At 46.7% G+C, this 20,429-nt stretch overlaps 1 protein-coding gene across 1 annotated transcript; it reads right to left on the bottom strand.

Moving 5' to 3' along the window:
* Positions 1–4,102: 4,102 nt before the first annotated feature.
* On the bottom strand, positions 4,103–18,910 carry LOC112960406 (rho GTPase-activating protein 20-like). The gene is made up of 16 exons (XM_026054646.1): positions 18,887–18,910; positions 18,722–18,804; positions 18,608–18,670; positions 16,756–16,926; positions 15,963–16,112; positions 14,401–14,442; positions 13,484–13,568; positions 12,592–12,669; positions 11,410–11,476; positions 10,219–10,407; positions 9,825–10,000; positions 9,214–9,375; positions 7,991–8,100; positions 7,171–7,360; positions 6,447–6,564; positions 4,103–5,832 (listed from the first exon to the last, which is right to left on the bottom strand). Exons 1-16 carry the CDS (start codon positions 18,908–18,910, stop codon positions 4,103–4,105), a joined length of 3,438 nt encoding a protein of 1,145 aa, XP_025910431.1.
* Positions 18,911–20,429: the final 1,519 nt, after the last annotated feature.

Raw genomic sequence — 20,429 nt, 5'->3', positions numbered from 1 at the left:
TGCGCATCAGCAGCAACTAGAGCACCAAGCGTGCAGAGAAGGGAGCAGAACCTGAGCTTTCCTTGGAGGATAAATGATTTGTTCTTCTTCTGTCTAACATACCCCAGCTTTACTATAATAAAGCAAAAAGAATAAAATGAAGATTAGAGATTTGCAGTAGGCTGCAGAAGGGGTGAATAAGAGCAGTAAATCCACCAGTTCCAGTGCTTCTTCCTGTATCATCTCCTGAGTTCTCATTCTGCCAAATCCATTTGCAAAGCACTTGGCAGTCTCAGCCCTCTCCTGCTCCTGAGGTCCAAGCTAGACCAGAGGCTGATGCTGAAAGATGTCAGTTCGCTGTAGGCATGCATCCCTGGTGGCATGGCAAGAGGGAGTGACAGCTGTGGCTGAAGAGCTCATGCGACGGCATGTGCCTCCCCAGAGCTTGTCTACATTCAACAAAGTGAGCTCTTGGGGTGAGCTCTTTCATTTGCTGCCCAGCTCTCCATGGCAAGTGGCAAGTCTGTCCCACTAGGTGACATAAGGTACCAGAGAAGGCTGCACAAAAACTGCTGCTTTCAGGAGGGTGGAGCAGCTTGGGATGGGATCCTTTCTGAGGATATCATATCTTTCCAGGCTCTGTTGGGCAGTCAGAAATTGAATTGGAGCAGTAGCAGCAAGTAACTATTACTGCTCTGAGCAGGCCCATTGACGCTTCTGTGGGCCTGCAGGCCTGGGGAGCAGAGCGTGCCGAGCAGAGGCAAGACGGGGTTGCAGGTCCTGGGCCACGGCCTCCTCAGGGGCACGCTCGGGCTCAACTGGCCTTCATGTGCACTGGGGACAGCTCGCCAACGCTCCTCGCTTCCTGCACAGCCCCCGCACAGTTCCTGAGTGACCGCGCCCGGCCAGGCGCCGGCTTCAACCTTTGGCTTTGGGCCAGTTTTAACTAAACCTCTCTTTTTGATCTGGAAAAGGGCAGAGAGAAGGGAAATCCTTTTGTCTGGGAAGCCTTCTGAGTCTGAGGGCTGTAGGTTAATGGAAAACATGGCCTCTCTGGAGCAGAAAACCCACTATCTAAATGTCCCTTCTTCTTAGCACAGGCTGCTGCGGAAAGGGGCCCTTAGGCCCCTTTGAAATTGTGCTCCAAGGCTTCTCAGGACAGCTGGTCTAGACCCCACCACATAACAGAGGATGAATCGAATACTGCAAAGGCAAATGTGGGCACTCTGGCGAATCTGTGCACCCCATGGGTGTCTCCTGTTCAGGACTGACAGTGAAGCAGGGTGCCTGCACACTGGCTAATGCAGAATTCATATTCTGGGCCTCTCAGACTGCCAGTTTATGCTTGTGGTCCTGAATTTCTTGGGATTGAGGGCAGTAATTTGAAGTTCACAAAAATGTGACACAAACTGGGAGCTCTTACCCTCCCTTTGGTCCAGGTTCTCCTGGGCTGAACTGAGCCCAGCCATTCAGTCAGTTTACAACACTAGTATGTTTAGAGTACAGATTAATTTATCTTCCAAATTCAAATAGACTTTTCTCATAACATTTACTGCAGTTTCTCCTCTTGGAAAGACACAAATAAGAGGAATGACTGCAGATGACTCATTTTACAGCAGCTCCTAAAATCCCCTCAGATTTGGTTTGTCCAACCTGTCTAGACCAGCCTTTGGACGAGGAGCATTGCTGTCCCCAGCAAGGAGGTACCTCTGTGATTCTGTATCCTGGCAATGGCTCCAGATGGGTTTTCCAGGTGTGATCCGCAGCACCTGGCTGCTGCCTGCTGGGACAGCGGCTGCCGTAGCCCTGCCGCTCATCCCGAGCAGTGCTGTGCTGTAGGGAATTTGCCTTTTCAAAAACTTCGAGCCAGGCAGGTCTCCAGCAGCCACAGGGCAGCTCCTATCCTCAGTCTCAGGGGCAGAACAGCAAACCCGCTCCTTGCTTGCAGCACTGTCAGGGCAGTGAGACCACATTCCTTCAAGCAGCAGGAAGGAAGGAGAACCGTAAGGAGATCCACAGGTATTTAGCCAGCACTTTCTGTGCACAGCAGCAGGAGTGTTACCTGCCAACCTCCCTTCAGGCCCCGTGGTCAGAAAGCCCTTTGTCAGTATCCTTCAGCCAGGGGCAGAAGGGAAAACAAGAGTGGGGGCAGCAAGGACAGTGACCACACCGCAATGACAAACACGCTTGTGTCACTTTTATTGAAATAGTTACAACTGTAGCTTTGGAAAAAAAAGCCTGTGAATGCCTCTTTAGTGTTCACACGTGAGGGACATGATGGCAGGTGATTTGTATGAGAACAATGTACACCTTTCATCATACAAAGGCCACCAGGGTGAATGGAGACAGAGGGTGCCACAGTTGGCAAGTTAAAAAAACAACTGAAATCTAGTTTCCCTCTGCCCTGATGGGACTTTCAATGGCATGAACTGGGGGCGCAGGCCCAACTTCCAGCCACCAACTGCCAGACGTACATGGAGGATCAATGCAACTGATGATCATTAGACCACCATACAGAGGTGGCTTCCCTTGGTATGCGAGAGCTGAGCTGGGGCAGGTTTGGGGCTCCAAAAATGGCTATGGTGGACATCACTGCTTGCAGGGGCACTTGTACCACAAAGATCAACTCTCATTCACTGTGGTTCAAACATTTCTTTTGTTTTTCTTCACTGGTTTACTGTTAATTGAATGAAAAATGTGTCTCTGACAGAATCTAATTCAGAAAACTTATGCTTACCTTTCAAATGAACCATCCCTAACCTTTGAGACTTCTCCCACTGCTTTCTTAACACCTAACTAATATGGCTGCCTCACCTTTCTCATAAAGCTCAGCTGGCAGCATCACCCTTCAAACAAGTCCCATCGTGGAAGCTCCTGGGAGAGTTTCCTTGAGTGGACTCACATGGATGCTCCCTGGCTGCATTGCTGCCTTGTTAGCACATCCCTGCCTAGTGCTTGTCCATACCTGACACAGTTGGAGCATGCTGGACCATGTACTTCGCTGAGGGGGAACTTATTCCCTATCCAAGACAGCATTAGTACTGAGGAAGTCTGCATTGTCTCAGCCTTATGGTCTGACATCTTTCTGGACACACAGGACTTCGCTTCAGCATCCACTTGACAACACTCTCAACTACTTCCATAGCTCCTTGACTTCTTGCTAAAACCAAATCCTACTTATCACCTCCCTCATAACCCCTGACTAGGGATTTGATTAGGATCTCCACCCACACTCCTTCTGAAAAGAGCCTTCTGAAATTGCACCATCACCAAAAATAATGCTATCTCTCCTGCGACTAGAAGCACCAACTAGTCCCAGCAGAAATCACAAAAGACAAATGGTCGTCATTCTGTTGAAATGACTAAGCTAGATTTCTGTGTATCAGCTGTGACTCTGCAAAATACTGGCTTTGGGAGCATTAGGAGAGAAGAGAATTAATCTATAATTAATTGTGGGGGGAAAAAAAAAGGAATCTTGGAGTAAAGTGTTTTCCAATGGCTTCTGAGAGCAGAAGCTGGGCTTTGGGCTCCATTTGGTGTTTCTGGAGCACAGCCTCAAGCAGTAGTGAACACCTATAGCGCTAGACCACTGTGGGACACAAGCAAGTAGTGATTTCTGGGCTGGATGAAGGGCTTTCCTTTAAATGACTTCTGGTGATGAACAGTGAACAGTGGAGAACTTTGGGCATGCTTAAAGAACATTGTTATCTTATTCAAATAGTTTTAACTGCCTCACTTCTCCAGTCATCTAGACACACTAATGACTGAAGAAAACAAAGAGTTTCTCCTTTCCCCCTTTAAAAAGAAATGGAGGAAGACTCTGCAGGTCAGCTAATTCAGGGGCAGTACCTAGTGGCATTCAGCCCACTCAGTACTCAAGTCAATTAAGTGTCTTCAGTAGAAAAACAAAGTAAATAAAAAATAAAGAATAAAAAAACCACCAAAACCCAAACAAATGTTAAACCCCAACATTACTTACACATTAGTGTTAAACTTTACACTTACTGCCCTTTGCAGCCTGTTAGATTCTTCACACCTTGGTCATATCTTACAGAATATTTTCTAATGATGCACAAACACACACACACACACACACACACACACACACACACACACAATGTTCCTAGACAAAAGTCTCTTCTGCAAGTGCCACTGCATCACACTCCTCTGTGGCCATCTCTGTTGGTGGCTGGCTCCTGAGCCACTCTACCTTGCTCCGGAGAAGTTCATTTTCCACTGTTTCTGCCGCTGTCCCATGGCAGTTCTTAGTTTCATCATGTTTGAAATATTCCCTGACAGTGTTTCGGATGGAAGCTGGGAGGATGATACGGATGGTGTGGCTGAACGTGTTGAAGCCCTTGCTCTGGGTTGGCGCCTGCGCCATTTCCACTGGCTTGCTCTCAGGTTCCTGGAGAGTGGAGGCAGTGCAGGGGCTGGCTTTGTGCTCTGTCTGCAGGGATGGGGTCGTTGATCTATGGCGGTAGCGCCTGGAGATGGATTGCAAGACCAGGGGGGTATTCTGCCCATAGAAAACTGTCTGGGGGATGTGGACCCTTACAGTCTGTAAGCCTTTGGACAGGCTTTGCTCACTGCTGCTGCTGGCTGAGTCACTGCTGCTGGTGCTCACTGGGAATCTCTCCTCTTCCACTGGAGACTCCCAAGAGCTTTCTGTATTAGGGGCCATGTAAAAAGTTATCTTGGTGCATTTCAGGCTTTCCTGGCTTGGAAGGGAGGCATCAATACTTTTGATCTCAATGTGTTTCACTGCCTTCTCCCTGTGCTGCTGGTGGCTGATCTCTGGACATTTCTCACCAGCTGGCCTGGGAGCTGGGCACTCTGGTCCCTGTTCAGGCTCCTTGAAATAATTCAGGCTCCTGAGCTCTGGTCCAGGGGACCCCATGCACTTCAGCTGCCTCTCCTCTTCTTCCCAGTCAATGTCGGTCAGCAGGTTTCTCACAGCTGCTCTGCTGACAGATGCAGAACTTCTTCCTTCCCCAGAGCACAGGCTGTTCTCAGAAACCTTGGGCTTACACTCATGGAAAGTGTCCATGTCACAGGGATTTGAAGGCAAAGGGGAGGTTAGGGACTTGTGCCACTCTTTTAGGGGCCTCCTGGCAATCCTGGGGGACACAGCATGGAGCCTGGCAGATGTTCCGAACATGAAGGGCAGGGATGAGACTTCTGTGGGACTGATAGCTGATGACTCTGAGCAGTAAGAGAAAGCACTGTCCAAGGAGCTCAGTGAGGAAGCAGATGGGGAGGTGGTGGTAGAGGACAGGCTAGAAAAGCTGGACCTATTGGACAGGCTGGATTTCTGCAGGTTGAGTTTCTTCACCATACTGCTGGTCTGAGGTGATTGCCAGAGATTCTGCCTGGTCTTACTAACTCCAGGGCTTAGACCTTCATCAATCAGCTTCTGGCTCTCCATCTGCAGTTGCCTGAGCCGGTGGATGTAGTCAGTGTGACTGTGCATGATGGTGGCATCACAGCTAGACTGACGGGCCACTGGCTCGTGGCTCTGGGTAGGAAGCTGGGAGCTGAGGCAGACACTGGGCTCTGAAGAGCACCGATCCCGGGCTGGGCTGAGGGAGCGTATTGAGCCGATGGAGCAGAAGGAGCCATTCTCCTCCAGGAGGTCGTAACTGTCTGTGCTGGCATTCTTCTGAGCTTTGCTTTGGTAGCAAGCTGTGATCTCACTGAACAAGTCCCAGTCTTTCTGCTCCTCATCCAGCAATAAGCTGCTGGATGGTTCAAAAATGGTATCTGTTTCAGGCTCCAGGTGGTGCTTTGGTCCTTCTGGGTCACAAGCAGAAAACTCCAGCTCATCAGAGGAATCATCATGCTGAGTCAAGCCTATGCCAGGGGCAGACAGTGCAAATTAATCTGCTGCCTGTGTTCACCCAACCCAACAAAGTGCCTTATAGCTATGGCAGGGAAACATGATCAGCTTCATTTTGAAGATGGGTAAACAAAGGTTAATGATTTTCTCAGAGCCTAGATCACTACTGGGAATGCCACTAAAAATTCTGGCTTGACGACCTGAGCTTTCACTGCTAGTTTGCATTCATAGAATGGTTAACAGAGATGACTGGATTTCTTTCCATTCAACTACTTGGTTTAACTTTAGAAAACTGATTAGGAAGAAAAGGTTGCTGAAATATGCATTGCTATGGCTACTGGAACCCTCATGGTTGTACTCTAAAATGGAAGGGCTGGAGTTGATGGAACAGCAGACAAGGAGAAAGACAACCATGTTCAAGGACACATTAAAGGTGGTGTACCTCAGCCCTCAGCCTTCCTCTTCCTTCCTGCCTGTGCCTGACAGGGAAAGGGAAAACCAAAATCAACTGTTTTACAATGGTTTTCCTTAGTAGTGAAGTGAAGGGTAAAGCAAACTCTTTCATATGAATTTACCTATTTTTAAAGGATTTCAAACACTCCTGGAAGACAAAATGCCATTGACTTACCTACAGAGTCCTCTGAGATCTGGGACTTCTTTTTGTCTGGTCTTTGAAACAAGGAAGCAATGTCACCTCCAAAAATCTCTGCTGAGTTTTCAATCAGGAACTGCACTAACATGGCCACCTGGCAAAGATATCAATTTCTGGAGTCAGTTTTGAGGAAACACAGCCAATTATACAAACCAAGTAAAATCAGACCGGGAGGCACCTCAGAGATGACTTTTCTTAGACAAAGGTGTAATTTCCTACAGAATCTTTTGGTCAAGAAGCTGTGAGGGATGTAGCAAAGCTTCTATGTTAACCAAACCGTGGGCAAGAAGCTGAATGATATGAACTGGTGAGGTGAGCCTGGTGTGACATGGTGTCTATTTTTCCTTACTATTCACAGCATCTTGTAAAATACAAGTACTTTTTCCTCCTCTGATGTATTGTCCTGTACACTGCTAGGTCCAGCCAAAGGAGCCGTATCTCACGTAAGCTGCTCCATCCTCCTGGTGAATGTCTGCCCAGAAGGTGAGCTCGCCTGGTAGAGCAGCCACAGCTGCTCTTTCTGCCTTGGACAGACCAAGCGGCCAAGTCAGTCATGGGTGCTGCTGGGGAGGGGAAAGGATGAAGCTGCTCAGCTCTCTCTGACCCTAGACCTCCTTTTGGTCTACGAAAGGAAAACCATTCCCATAAAAAGCTGTATAAAGGAAAGACTATCATGAGACCAAACCTACAAAAAAAGTACCTTCTTCATAGACCTGCTCTCCTCTTCAGGCCCAGTGGGACTGGGTAGCCACAGCATGTTGGGTGCAATGCAGAGAGCCAGGTTAAAGGCATTCATCTGATTCACGCCCGAATTCTGCTCGATGTGATGCAGGACGCTGAAGAGGTGTCTGAGCAAAATGAAGTTGGCCTCGGGGAGCTGATTGACAAGACTGTGCAGGGAGAGGGAGTAAACTGAAACAGTGTTGTTCACAAAAATCTGGTCTTTGGATATCAAAAATTGCTTCCCAAAGCTTTTGTGCCCTTCTGCCTTTTGTCATTCTCCTCCATCAGCTTGGGAGCCACAACTTTACATCTATATGTAAATGGGATGTATTTATGTGGGGTTGCACTGCAGGCAATACTCTTGCCCATTTTCCAGCTACAGAGATAACAGAGGAGGCCCAGGTTCAAAAATTGAGCTGAGCCATCCACAGGATGAGATTTATCCCAGTGAGCCTTGTTTTGTGCACAGAAAAATTGTTGTCATTGTTAAAGTTATAATTCCATTAATATCTGATGTACTCCTTGTGGCTGAATTACTGTGCTTTTTCAGTTTGCTGAAAAAATGGCTGGTAATTTGAACTGGTCACCAGAAAAGAATTTTCTAATTACTTTTTTTTCTAGAAACATCAACAATGTTCATAAAAGATTACTGAAAGAAAAACGTTCTGACCATGACACTAGCAAGCAGCTAGAGGTCTGCTGTGGCCTGGAGTCTCCCAGAACATGATGACTATGCTTAAGGCCACATACTTCCCCTTTTCCCACCAAGAGAAGCTTTTACAAAGGCTTTTACAAACCTTTTGATGGCTTCAATCTTATGTGCCCGATTTTCTGTATCCACAGCTTCCATCCACAGTCCGTGCATGTCTGAGGATAGAACACTGTCAGGTATATTTCGGAGAAAATCCTGAATTAAATATATATATGCAGAGCAGTCTGGTCAGTTTTTAATTTCTTGTGTTGGTTTCATGATGCATAAAGTCAGTGTTTATTCATATAAGCACAAGATAAAATAAGATACGACACATACATTTCTCCTCCCCTCTCTGCTCCAATCAAGCTTGTCATCTGCAGCACTGCAGAGTCTTGTCTGCATTAGTGCTGGAAGAGGGTAGACAGTCAACCCTCATGTCCCTGTCCCTTTTCTGAATAGGATTGTCCTCTGTATTATAACAGTAAAGGACTAACGCAAAAAGGACAATCTAAGCAGTACAATCCTGTTCTAAACACTTCTAGCAATGGATATTGTTGCCACTTTTCTCAGGGGACTATTTAACAACTTAACACGTGACTTGTGTTGAAAAGTGCCTGAATATCTTCCCACTGAGCAGGCTTCTGTACTAGGCCAACAAGTGCAAAAACCAGGTATGTTTATTGATATTTCAGGTTCCTGAATTGCTCTAGCCAAATTTAATTGCCAGGCCTCTCCTTATTAAAGCTTGATTCTTATCCCAATCTCAAACAATCCCTCCATGTGGACTCAGGAGCAGTTTTCTCTCATGCTTGCTGGCTGATGAGAGGGTGAAGGCTCATTTTGCCTTAGCTCCTGACTCTGCTGCAGGATGCAGGGCAGACACACGTGGATGGAGTCACACTTCTTCCATGTCTCCCTGCAGTCTCCTCTCCACCCAGAAAGGACAAAGATCAGGTCTGGTGTTGGCCCCATAAAGCTTCCTACCAATGTAAGCGCAGGACCTGAACTGTGGAGTCCAGAATCTGGCATGCTCTTTTGCACTGAGATAACTTATGAATGAATAGCATGGTTATCTTTGAGGTTGGACACAACCACACTCTGTGGCTGTTTTGTACAGGGAGGTACAAAATAAAACAGCAGTCTGAGGATGAATGTACACATTTGAATGTTAAAACAATCACCTTCAGGTCTGAGGGACATAGATGGACCTAGCCATCAGGACTGAACATGCTTGGCTGGAAACTCCACAAAGGCTCATGTTGCTTCCTTACTAACAGAAAGAAGGTGTGACTAGCCTGGACAGCTGAGTTACATGGTCGCACATACCGTGATGACTGCTGCAGCCACAAAGACTGACTCTCCATCCACCTGGACATCATCGCCAGAGTTCAGTTTCTCTTTAAGTTCCTTGCAAGTCTTGGCATTGGCAGAGCGTCTGAAAATGCCCCTGGTAGAGGGACCTTCATGGTACAGCAGGAGCAGCATATCCTAAGAAAAAGCCCACTTACACTTAAAAGTTCAATGTTTTACCATATCATTGGAGAGTATTATGCCTCACAACAATTTTAGTATAAGATGTAGCAAGAGTGTGCCAGGGACAAGAGTGCTCTTATCCTGCAGCAAGCGTGAGGTCAGTTGATTATTGTAGTGAAGGAGGTCTAGCCTACATAGCATTGACATTGGCCCTGTTAGGCTGTGATGGCCTGTGTGGAGATGTCCACAGAAACAGGATGGACATCTGTGCAAGAAGTGATATAGATGATGCAGGAGGGGATGCAGGAAGGTATCTTTGACTCTTGCTGCTGAGCTAGATCTGAACCACAGGAAAATGCTGTTCTTATCCCTATACAATCCTGTAAATATCACAGGTGATTTTTAAATTCTTGGCTAAACAGGCAGTACACACAAAATTTACACTAGGATGGGCTGCTGCTTACCATGATGGGCTTGGGAAGGATCCCATCAGGACAGATAGAGGAAAGAGACAGGCCGAAGAGCTTCCGTGGGGTAGTGGGTGACTGGGAAGGAGGGCTGCCTGTGGGTGTGCTGGTACTGCGGCGCAGGGCCCAATCGATCAAGGACTTCTTCCTCTTGGTGTGTTTCTCCAATGATTCTGAAACAAAGCACAGACCTTTGTTGCATGTGCCACCCCTTCTTACTGGCCAGCAAGTGATCTACAGGTGCAGATAAGGTTCCTAGCAGGGCAAGGACTTGGCACACATCCAGGTGTGGGAGCCACTTGGTGCAAATGTTTCACATAGGAGGACTTCAGAATTGCCATGGGGAACAGCAGTCTCTGCCTCATCATAAGACACTGCTTCAGGCCCCTACCTCTCCTCAGCTGCATGGAAGGTTGGAGCCTGGGTTTCAGGACAAACTGGCACTGTTTTTCCTTCAGGAGCTGACTGAAGAGGGAAGCCTCTGTCCCATCAGCCAGCAAGATGTTATCGTTGGTTCCTTGTTGCTGGTTGACAGAGTTTCGGAGACAGTTCAAGGCGATGCTGAAAGGATGCTCATGCCCTGTTGAGTAAAGAAAGGCATCAAAGGCCAGCAAAACTATCAAAAAGCAGCTCTAATCCCGGACAGAGGGAAGCAACCACATCCAATGGCTCCTGTTGCAGCTGGACTTTAAAGCAGCTTTGCTCAACAACATCCACCTGAAGCCTAGAACTAGGGCACTACAGGCATCTGTGCCTGTGTGACCACTGCTTTACAAACAGGTATATGAGGCTATACCTGGCCAGCCACTCTTCTATATGTAGCATTATATTATACAAAAAATTATCATTATTAGGGGTTGAGATCTATTTAACAAAATACTGGAAGCATTGTTCTGCTCAGGAACTATCCTATAGTGACGGTCTAGTCTATGATGGAGTGATACAAAAAATAGGCATGTGACAGAACCACTTGGAAAACATCACTGCCTACAAATAAATGTGCAGTCTAATGAGCCCCATAATAACAGTGTCTTATGACAGGTTGGTTCTTGGAGTAAGATCTCTTCAATAAACCAACATGCAGAATCTCCCTGGAAAGGCTGGGGAAATATTTACTCAGCTCTTACTGAAAAACAATATGGGATTAAAGCAGATTTTTTTTGTATTACTAAGCACCATGTTGCAGGACAAAATAGTCTGCACAATGGCCAAACCATCTGTCAGAGCTACAGGCAGCAGTTTCCATACATCAGTGGCTTTGGCTTAAATGATGGGTAGATCAGAGGTTACTTCTCTCTTCCACCTGACTAGATCCTAACTGGTGGTTGCTTAGTGCAAATATGAGCTGCCTGTTGAGACCATTGATGTTCGCTTGCTCTGACTCGGCAGAAAGGACCTGAGGACAGGGAGTCTCACTGTCTTTTGGTTGTTTTCTGATAAACCTGTAAACTTTCAAGAAAGCGCTTAAAGAGCAAACCTTAAACACTGTAACATTCTCATAAGAAGTAATTAAAATGTTCCAGATTTCATGAAAAGTTCAAAACAAGCTTGGTTCACGGGGAAGAAGTTAGACAGCTCTTACCAATGAGAGGGTAAGCAGAGTCATCTTTTCCAGAAATCACCCAGAGGTGGTGATCGTTTGTTCTACTCTGGAAATTGAGGGACAAAGAGGAGAGAAAGTTACGTCAAGGAAGCCAGGAAGAGGGTCTGCAAGGCTGCACAGGCAGGAAGCAACGGATAGGGATAAGGGCTGAGTGGGCAAGGAGCAGGAAGCACACGGCCATGTCCGGGGCCCAGTGTGGCTGGGAGGGACAGGCGTGCAGCGGAAGGGGAAAGGTTCAGGAGTTGGAGGGATTAGGAGCTGGCAGGATGCAAATCCACCCTAGGGTTTCCTGGATGTCCACCCAGTGGGCGATGACTCAGGAAATCCCTTACCATGCTGAGCAAAAACCCAGCTGTGGAGTCCTCACACTTGCTGAGGAATGTCAGCATCCTTTGTGAAGCGCGATACCATCTTCCACCTCAACGGACCAATGCATTTGGCTGTTGCTGCCAGGTCAGGCAACAAATCTGCCTATTTGAGTTCCTACCATCCCAAGTAATTCTTGCCTCCCCTTCCATGCCAAAGCACAGCCACACTGCATGATGTATTGCCCTTGTATGTTCTGCAGGCTCCAGAGAAAGATTCATCTTTCTCTGGCTGGGGAGCTACGGAGTATGCTCAGCCTTGTGTTCATAAAACTACCATGAGCACGTGGCACAACAGAAATGATTCTCTTAATGTGTGCTGAGAAGGAGGCTTCTCAGGACTATTTCAGCAATATATTGCACAGTCCTCCTTGGTATTAAACTAGTGGGACACTATTAGTGCCCTCTCTTAAATACTGTAATTGACAGATCACTCTGGGTAAAGGGATGTAAGAATGGAGAAGGTTTGTCTGGTAATACCACTGATTTAGTTTCATGGCTAAATTAATAATTCTTCAACAAGTTTAGCTCAAGACTAATTCTGAGCACAAGTTCTAAAGTCTTCTGAAATCCACAGGACCTCATTGCACAAGGGCTGACTTTAATGTAGGATGTAAGCATGTGTAAATTTTTGTATCCACACAACCAGATTGCTTCACTGAGCAGTCCAGAGAATATTAATACCTTAAAATTTAACTAGAGCAAATCTGCGGTTCTTCAGATCTGCACTGTCCCATAAATCAGACATGGTCAGCTCCTAAGCGAAGGCCTGGCAGACTAAACAATTGTGACTTACAGGAAGCCCAAGCTGCCCCAATGTCTTCTTGATCACACTGTCTACAGTTTCCACATTAGACACATTGACTGTGATAGTCTAGAAATGAAAAAAAAAAGGAAACAGAGTAAGCTGATAAAACCCAGGAAGTTTCATTGCAGTTTCTTGTAGCTTGAGAATTGGAGGAAAATGTCACTAATCTGTCTATAGATTGCCTTTACTAATTGCTGATGGCTAAAATAGTTATGCCAATTCAATCTGCACTGGAATCATTATGCAGTGTGAAAACTCTTCCCAGCTATTCCTATCACTGGTTTGCTATAGCATCCAAAGGCTTCATCCAGTGGGATTCACAGGAACTTAAGATGCTCAGATGCTGCATTTGATCACAGTGGTTATTGACTGCTCATAGTGTCCCTGTCATTGCAAATGGCTCACCTCTGGCACTAATAAATCAAGGGTGTTTAGGGTCCCTCTGATGGAAGAGATACCAGGAGGTGAAGGTGACCCACCAAGTTTGGCATGAAGAATAGAAATGAATGCTAGTGATGCAAAGAGACAGGAGCATCAGCAACCTCAATCTATTGCACCAAAAATGGGAATTGCTGGGCACCCAACCACAAACAATCACTAACTATGAAGTAAAGCAGAAGGAAAAGAGGGAAGAGTCCAGCCACTGAGAATAATCTTAAGAATTAACTGTTCTTTGCTAAGAGTCTGACTTCCTCCCAGTTTCCTCCAAGTGAGTTTCCAGCAATAAGTGTGCAGCTGCACACTCTCCAAAACCTTTCAGGGGGCAGTTGTGTTTTAAACTGGGCTATCAGCAGCAGCATCACAATGCTATCTGCCCTCCTCTGCCTCACAGATCTCCGTGTAGTATTGGTCTGATGAACGGCTTCCTAGTTTTACTTACAGAGGAGCAGCTATCAGCATCCAGCACAAAGATCTGAAGGGCCAGAGTCTTCAGGTCTTCAGTCTGTTTTGTCTCACTGATATGCCTGAAAAGAAAGGGGAGGAATATGATTTCCCAAGAGAACTCAAAAACAACCCTAACATTTGGATACAAGAGGTCTAAGTGACCTGCTCTTTGGCAGCATAATACTAAGGATTAATTATGTCAGGAAGAATAACATGCAAAGTTCATAGTGTGGTCATATGCTCTTACTGGCTTATCTTTCTTTGAGTTCTTTGAGGGAGAGGAGAGGAGAGGAGAGGAGAGGAGAGGAGAGGAGAGGAGAGGAGAGGAGAGGAGAGGAGAGGAGAGGAGAGGAGAGGAGAGGACAAAAAACCCACATGGCAGTATTTAATGCAGATGCCTCTGGTGTAACAACTTCCAGTTTCCTTACGGTAATGTTCTCCACAAAATGGGAGACAATTTCTTCTCCTCTCTGTACCTATACAGACTTCTGCCTGTAGGTAACTGGAAACAATATTTAAAATCATAGTATTAGAAAATAAAAAAAAAAGGAGTCTCTAGATGCCATGAAATACGAACTTCTGATCAAAGCAAAAATCATCTGAAGAATCAATATCATTTGTGATATTTCCATAGTGATTAGCAAAGCCAAGATCTAGCTCCAAAGAAAACAAAAGCAAAACAAAACAAAATCCAAATGTTCTCAAAAAATGTTATCTTCTAGTGGATTTAATCTTTTCTGGACTGTCAAAAACAATTTTGTTTTTACCAAGGGTTTCTACATTCAAATTTCAAATGGTAGCCAGGCATTTAGTGTCCTGAAAATCAGAGATGATTTGATATCTGGCATCTTATATTTCTTCTGAGGAGTGCAGGAGAACCACTCAGAATAAGGATGACACAGTGTCACTTACCAGAGTAATGTGGAGAGCCACTGCTCCTTCACATTGGCTGAGCTGAAGATAAAGAGAGGCAGATCATCAAAAAAATGCTGAGTGGTTCATGGTCTCTGAAGTTTACCCAGTTTCACTTATATATAGCTGTAAGTCAAAGTTCCTTCCTGCAAAGCCCAGGAATAAAAGCACAGTCTTTTCCTGGTCCTGTTCTATTTTAATGAATAATAACAATTATAATAATAAAATATCCCAGCAACAAACTGGACTACATTTCCTGCCTCAGCTGACAAGTGTTCAGATAAGAAATGAGTATCTTTGTTATGCTGGAGGTAACTCATCTTGTGGGCCTTCAATATTTTTGCAATGACCTTTAAACACTGTTTTTTTCTACTGCCATTTCCTTTCCAGTATGTGCAGTTCCTAGAAGCTTCAGCTGCGAGCTTAGGCTGCTCAGATCTCAGTGACATGAAGGAAATGCAAAGTCAAACAAATGCCTGTTTATGTGTGAGAGCACGAGCCCCAAGGCCAGAATCAGTGACACAGAAGAGGATCAGCCTGGATTTTGAAGATGAGACAGCAAGTGTGAAATGATAGTGTGGTTCCCATTTCCTTTATGAGGAGGCAGCTGTCCCAAGGAAGCAGCAGGTGCTACCCAGACCAGTCCCACTGTTCAGCCATAGCTGGGGGCAGAAGGACTTTGAGGAGTGATGGCTTCACTGCTTGGCCAAGCAGAGGATGGAGCAGATGCCTGAGCTGGTGAAGACTTGAGTCTCCTGTGTATAAACTAGCTAAGATTCAGTCTAGCCTTGCCATACAAAGTTCAAGAGAATTAAAAACTCACCTGCTTTTTGGTGAGGCTTGTTAGCTCAGATACAGCACTGGATTAGCCTTTTTAATGGCATTTGGACATGATCTGGCTATTCTAGAGTGTCCCAAAGTCCTTCACTTTTCTATCTAGGGAGTTAGCAGGGACATGGCAAGTTCTGGGCTGGTGCTGCTTGTGTAGGCCCATCCTAAAGGACCTCTCCATCTTTATGAATTGTTGCTGTGGGTTTGAGACAGCCTGGCAGACAACTGCAAAATGAAGGTTTGTCCATGGCATGTTAGTGATGGATAAAGACTTTGGTTCTGGCACAGGCCACCTGGCAGTTTTCACTGGTATAACTAACTATTCTTTACAACGAAAAATTCTGGGACTGGGGCTAATCTTGTAGAGAAGCGGCTGCTGGCAGTTGCTGAAATAACATACCTGCAGGTTACACAACAGCCCAGCTGGCTGGCTGTGGCAGATCTGGATGTGCTGTTCCAGGATGCTCTGCAGGGCTGGCCCTCACTAGACAAGGCTCGGCTCTCACATTTAAAAGGCTCTAGGGGAACAGCCTGCAGGTGTAATTCTAACATGACTGCCTCCCAAGATCTAACTTCCCCCCCACTGCTAAATGTTAGCAGAAGTCCTATATTCAATGGGACAGTGAGTGTAATAGGGTGCAGGACCCTACATCCTCAGTTACCTCTTGGCTTAAAGGAGGATTTGGGCAGCTGCTGGGCTGCCAATGGAGAACTCTGGTCTGATGTGATACCTGAAGGTGACGACATAGTTGGTGGTAGGCCAGCCAATGACAAACGAATGCTCAGGACTCATTTTTTTCTCTGTCACTTCACTGAGGCAAGTGCTGGTCCATACTTCACTCAGGTGCACCTGCTTTTTGAGCTTCAAGCTGGAGGAGGATCTGCAATTCAAATAATAGGTTTTTAGGTCATATCCTAACACCTACACCTCCACAGTCTGGTCACACTATCCTCTGGTCCTGCAGATATAACAACAGCCCCAAAGTGAAATGCCTGGGCACATGTAGGCACTACCAGAAGGGTCTGCAAGCTGATTTGGGGCTGATGGCTGCAGCAGGGCAGCTGTGGCTGAGCAGTGCAGATCATGGGTGCCAGGGGCAGGCAGAGGGTAGCTCAGGCTAGTCACCAGCTATGCTGTCTTTCTAATAACTGAAGCTACCCAAGATGCTCACTTAGGTGTTACATGAAACACTGGTAGAAGAGACCAGAGCAGGAATTAGTCATCTGCACTTGCTGCCTCCTGCCTTCATGCGGCTCCTTCAAGAAGCCACTTGAAAAAAAAAAAAAAAAAAAAAAAAAAAAAAAGAGTAAATGGGCAAAATGACTTAGACAACATTTCCTTTCAGGAACATGTTGTGAGACATTAGTACCAAGAGGAATTTCTGGAGAGGGAGGTGCAGGGATGCCACATTTTATAGCTGGGCTTGGAAAGAAGGGTGGTTGTGGTGCCTGTTCCACAAATAGCTCAGCATCCAGCCTCAGCTGGAAGGACTGGGAGGACGAGTGAGAGTGAATGTCTCTTACTTGGACTTGGCGATGATGAGCGCATCGCTGAACAGGATCAGGTGTCTCTCCTGAGTCTGCAGGCCCACGGTTAGCTGCACTCGCTCGTCCAGGATAAAAGTGGAACCTGGGCTGCTGCACAAGCTGCTTGGGAGCCCATTGTCCGAATGGGAGGAGGAGAGGGTGGTCTCCCTGCAGGAGGAGAAGAAACCACAAGACTGTCAGAAGTCCCTTCCCATACAGTTCATGGCAAATGATGTCCTGGAGCAGCCTGACCACCGAGCGCTTCTCCCAGTGCTGACCCAGCTACAAGCTGCAGTCCAGCCTCTGTCCAATTAACTCCATCTGCCGCAAGTCAATGTGAACACCTACACCAAGACTGGAGTGATGAAACTTCCTCATCCTCCCTCCCTCCCTTCCTTCCTTTCCTTTTTTCCCTCCTTCCCTTCCTTCCCTCCTTCCCTTCTTTCCTCCCTTCATTCCTTTGTGCAAGCTAGGTGTAGAGAAGAATGACAAGGGCTACATTACTTGGCCAGGAGACAACCGAATGAAAGCAAGTTCTGTCCTTTGCTTGCCTATGAGACTAGCTCCTGCAGGGATGAGCCAGGACACCAAAATGCACCTACAGCAATTGCCTACGGAGGATGAAAAGTGGATGCTCTTTAGGGGCTGGTCATGACCAAAATGTTAATCCACTGAATCAGCTTTTCCTGTCACCACTGAGCCCATCTGCAGAAGCTAGTGGTGAGGCAAAGCTGCTGTCACTTGTCAGGGGACCTGAAACTCTCAGAGCAGGGACAGGTCCTAGTGGTTCTCCCACCAAAGCACCAGATCCGGTGCCGTGCTATGTGGTTCTAAGGGAGAGCCGACAGGCTCCCTGGTGCCCCCAGTGCTGCTCCCGAGGTCTGTGTCTGGGGACACAGCTGTAACAAGTCCATCCTTCCCACTGTGGCTCCTGTCTGCACTGTTGTGCTGGGGTGGAACAGCCAGATGCTCACCGAGGATGGAGGCAGCATTAAATCTCAGCCCCTGGTTGCAGGCAGAGCACAGGGGATGGGTCTGATGCTGCTCCTGCCACAGAGCTGACGCAGGCAGAGCCAGGCAGGGCTACATGGGCTGCCATCCACCTCAGTCCTCTCCCAGCCCTGCTCCACACCACAGCCACGCGCTGCTGGCACTGCTGCCTAAGCACACAGCAGCCCTTCACTGCTCTGGCCGCCTCTTTCCACAGTTTGTTTCTGTCTCTCTTTCCCCTGACATCAGCTGTTTTATTTCTTAAGGCACCTCTGTTTCTATTTCTCATACCACTGCCCATTGCTGGTGAGATGGTAGACTAAACAGTGATGAATCCATCAGCTGAAGCTTCATTGACTGCCCAGCCAGAGCAACTCAAGGAAGCATCCAGTAGCGGAGCTGGACACTGTGCTTCTGCTCTTTGCAGGCAGAGGGGATGAAGACATATTTCAAGGAAACTTTCTTATTCTTTTCAGAAGGCACAGTTTCCCAAACAGCTAACCAGTATGCGTTTGTAAAGAGGATGACAACTGTCCTGGTCACTGCGTCTCAGTGTTGCTTAAAGGAGTGTGGTCTCACTGCCCTGACAGTGCTGCAAGCAAGGAGCGGGTTTGCTATTCTGCAGCTAAGACTGAGGGTAGGAGCTGCCCCCATGGCTAATGGAGACCTGCCTGGCTGTTTTCCCATGTGGGTCAGATTTTCTTCTCTCTGCTGTAAAGCAAGTCCAGAGTAGCTTCAAGGAGCTCACTGGAGTTATTCTGGCTTACACGTCTGTAACAGAGATCAAGGTCTGGCACTGCACATTCTCTGGTGAGGCACTTTCAAAGCATGTTCCAGCAAACCAGAAAATATTCCTCACCTCTCCACACAAAAATTCCTCCAGATGTTGTGAACTGAACAAGAAAAGCAGTTGGGGTTTGGTCTGTGTATGCAGAAAGACAAAAATAAGGGGTCAAAAAGATATTTCCTCTACCTGGCATGGCATCTGGACTTGCTGAGAGCTTTAGTAATGGCAGAAGGGGCTGATTGTCTTCTTTGGACTATGGGCTTCATTTTCTGTAAGAGAAAAGCACACTCCCATCAGTGCGGCCGCACACATGCAGCCATGCTCCCTGTGCTCTGCACATCTCTGCCTTACCTGTTCGCAACCCAGTCCTTCCATGTCGCGCATCCTGCTCCGCGCTCACAGACGCTTCCTCCCCTCCCTGCTGCCACACTGCTCCTTGGCCCTTGTGCTGAGCGGGATGCTCCAGACTTTCCTGCCTGGAAATGCTTCCTATTTTCGCAGCCAAATCCCAACGCAAAGGCATGAGACTGAGCAGGAAAAAAGCTCAGGCAGATGGTGAGGAAAAATTTCCTAACACTCCTGTCTCACAGACAGTGGAACAGTCTGCTAAGGATGGGCATGGAAAGCCCATTTAAAACCAGATTTGACTAAGTTATGGGCAGCACTTAACACTGCAGGAGCAGGATTTTATTGGTTAAAGCAATGGATGACATTACCTAATAGATTTCTCTCCATCTTTAATTTCCATGACACATAGATTCAGCAAACAGACTATTATTAAGTTCTCCAAGTTATGTAACCTCAAGACATCATTTTTCTTTAACGGTCTTTGCCACAAAGTCCTGTGCAACACACAGATGGGGTGACTTGATGGTGAGACACAGTAAACACCCAAGTCAACATATCCACATGAAGGTCACGGGTCTTCTTTTATTTGCTAAATTAATTTTGTGCTGGAGAAAAATGACAGATTTTAGCCCAGAGGACAGATCTTTACAGGAAGAGCTCATGCTAAGTAAGCATGGGATGATCTGTTTTATAGTTCATTTCTACTTTCAACACATGCCTGTCAGATCTTTAAGAACAGAAAAGGTGAGAATATGCCTTGAATTATCAATCTCTCAGCTTCTGAACATATTGAAATATAGTGGATGATAAGAATGAGAAAATGTTATTTTTATTAACTGTGGACTATCCAGACTCTATGCTGCGTGCAGAATATGCTCATTGCATGTGAGCATATCTCTGAGTATATTTTGTTATTACAGTTCAGTACCTTAAATATTAACCATGTTATGATGACATCTTATCATGTTGGAGTAAGGCGTCATCCCCATTCCCTGGACAGAAAGCATGATCACGGTGATCAAAACAATGATGATGGTTACGGTGAACGTGAGCGTTCAACCACTGGATTTGGGGTATTTGAGCAGACAGAGGTGCTGTTTGAAGCACAGTTCCTGATCTCTTCTGCTGGAGCTGGAGGGGCTCTCCACTGTTATAAATCTGCCTCCATGGGTTTATGCCACAGGGGTCCAGAAAACTAAGAGCAGGTCATTAGCAACCGCCTCGAAAGTTGGTGCAAGTGATTTACCAGTCTTTGTGAAGGAAACTGTGGCAGAGGTGAGCAAGAACCCAGCTGCCAGGGAGGCACCACACATTCTTACTCATGTCCTGTCTCCTCTACCGGACACTCTGGCTTCTGCAACCATGGTCCAGGGAATCCCATGGCAAGAGCCAGTCATATCACTGCCCCTGAGTCACCTCTGGATCAGGTCTGTCTGCACGGCGAAGCACAGATGACCTTGTGAAAAAGAGCATGAGGAAAGAACTCAAAGCTGAAGTGAGATTGCAGGAACAACCTAATATGTCATATCCGAGCCCGAGGACTCAG

Source organism: Nothoprocta perdicaria, unplaced genomic scaffold, assembly GCF_003342845.1.
Source record: "Nothoprocta perdicaria isolate Ctin4 unplaced genomic scaffold, notPer1 scaffold_124, whole genome shotgun sequence".
In the NCBI taxonomy this organism is placed as follows: Eukaryota; Metazoa; Chordata; class Aves; order Tinamiformes; family Tinamidae; genus Nothoprocta; species Nothoprocta perdicaria.
The sequence above is the reverse complement of the archived record's forward strand: the minus strand, read 5'-3'. Positions and strand labels throughout refer to the sequence as shown.

Excerpts from the sequence above, each read along its gene's own strand:
- LOC112960406 (XM_026054646.1), bottom strand. The coding sequence starts at position 18,910 with ATGGAAGGACTGGGTTGCGAACAG. Across the intron at positions 18,805-18,886 it reads AAGGACTGGGTTGCGAACAG|AAAATGAAGCCCATAGTCCA; the intron begins GTAAGGCAGAGA and ends TTTCTCTTACAG. Across the intron at positions 6,565-7,170 it reads AGAGCAGGTCTATGAAGAAG|GTGGCCATGTTAGTGCAGTT; the intron begins GTACTTTTTTTG and ends TATCTTTGCCAG.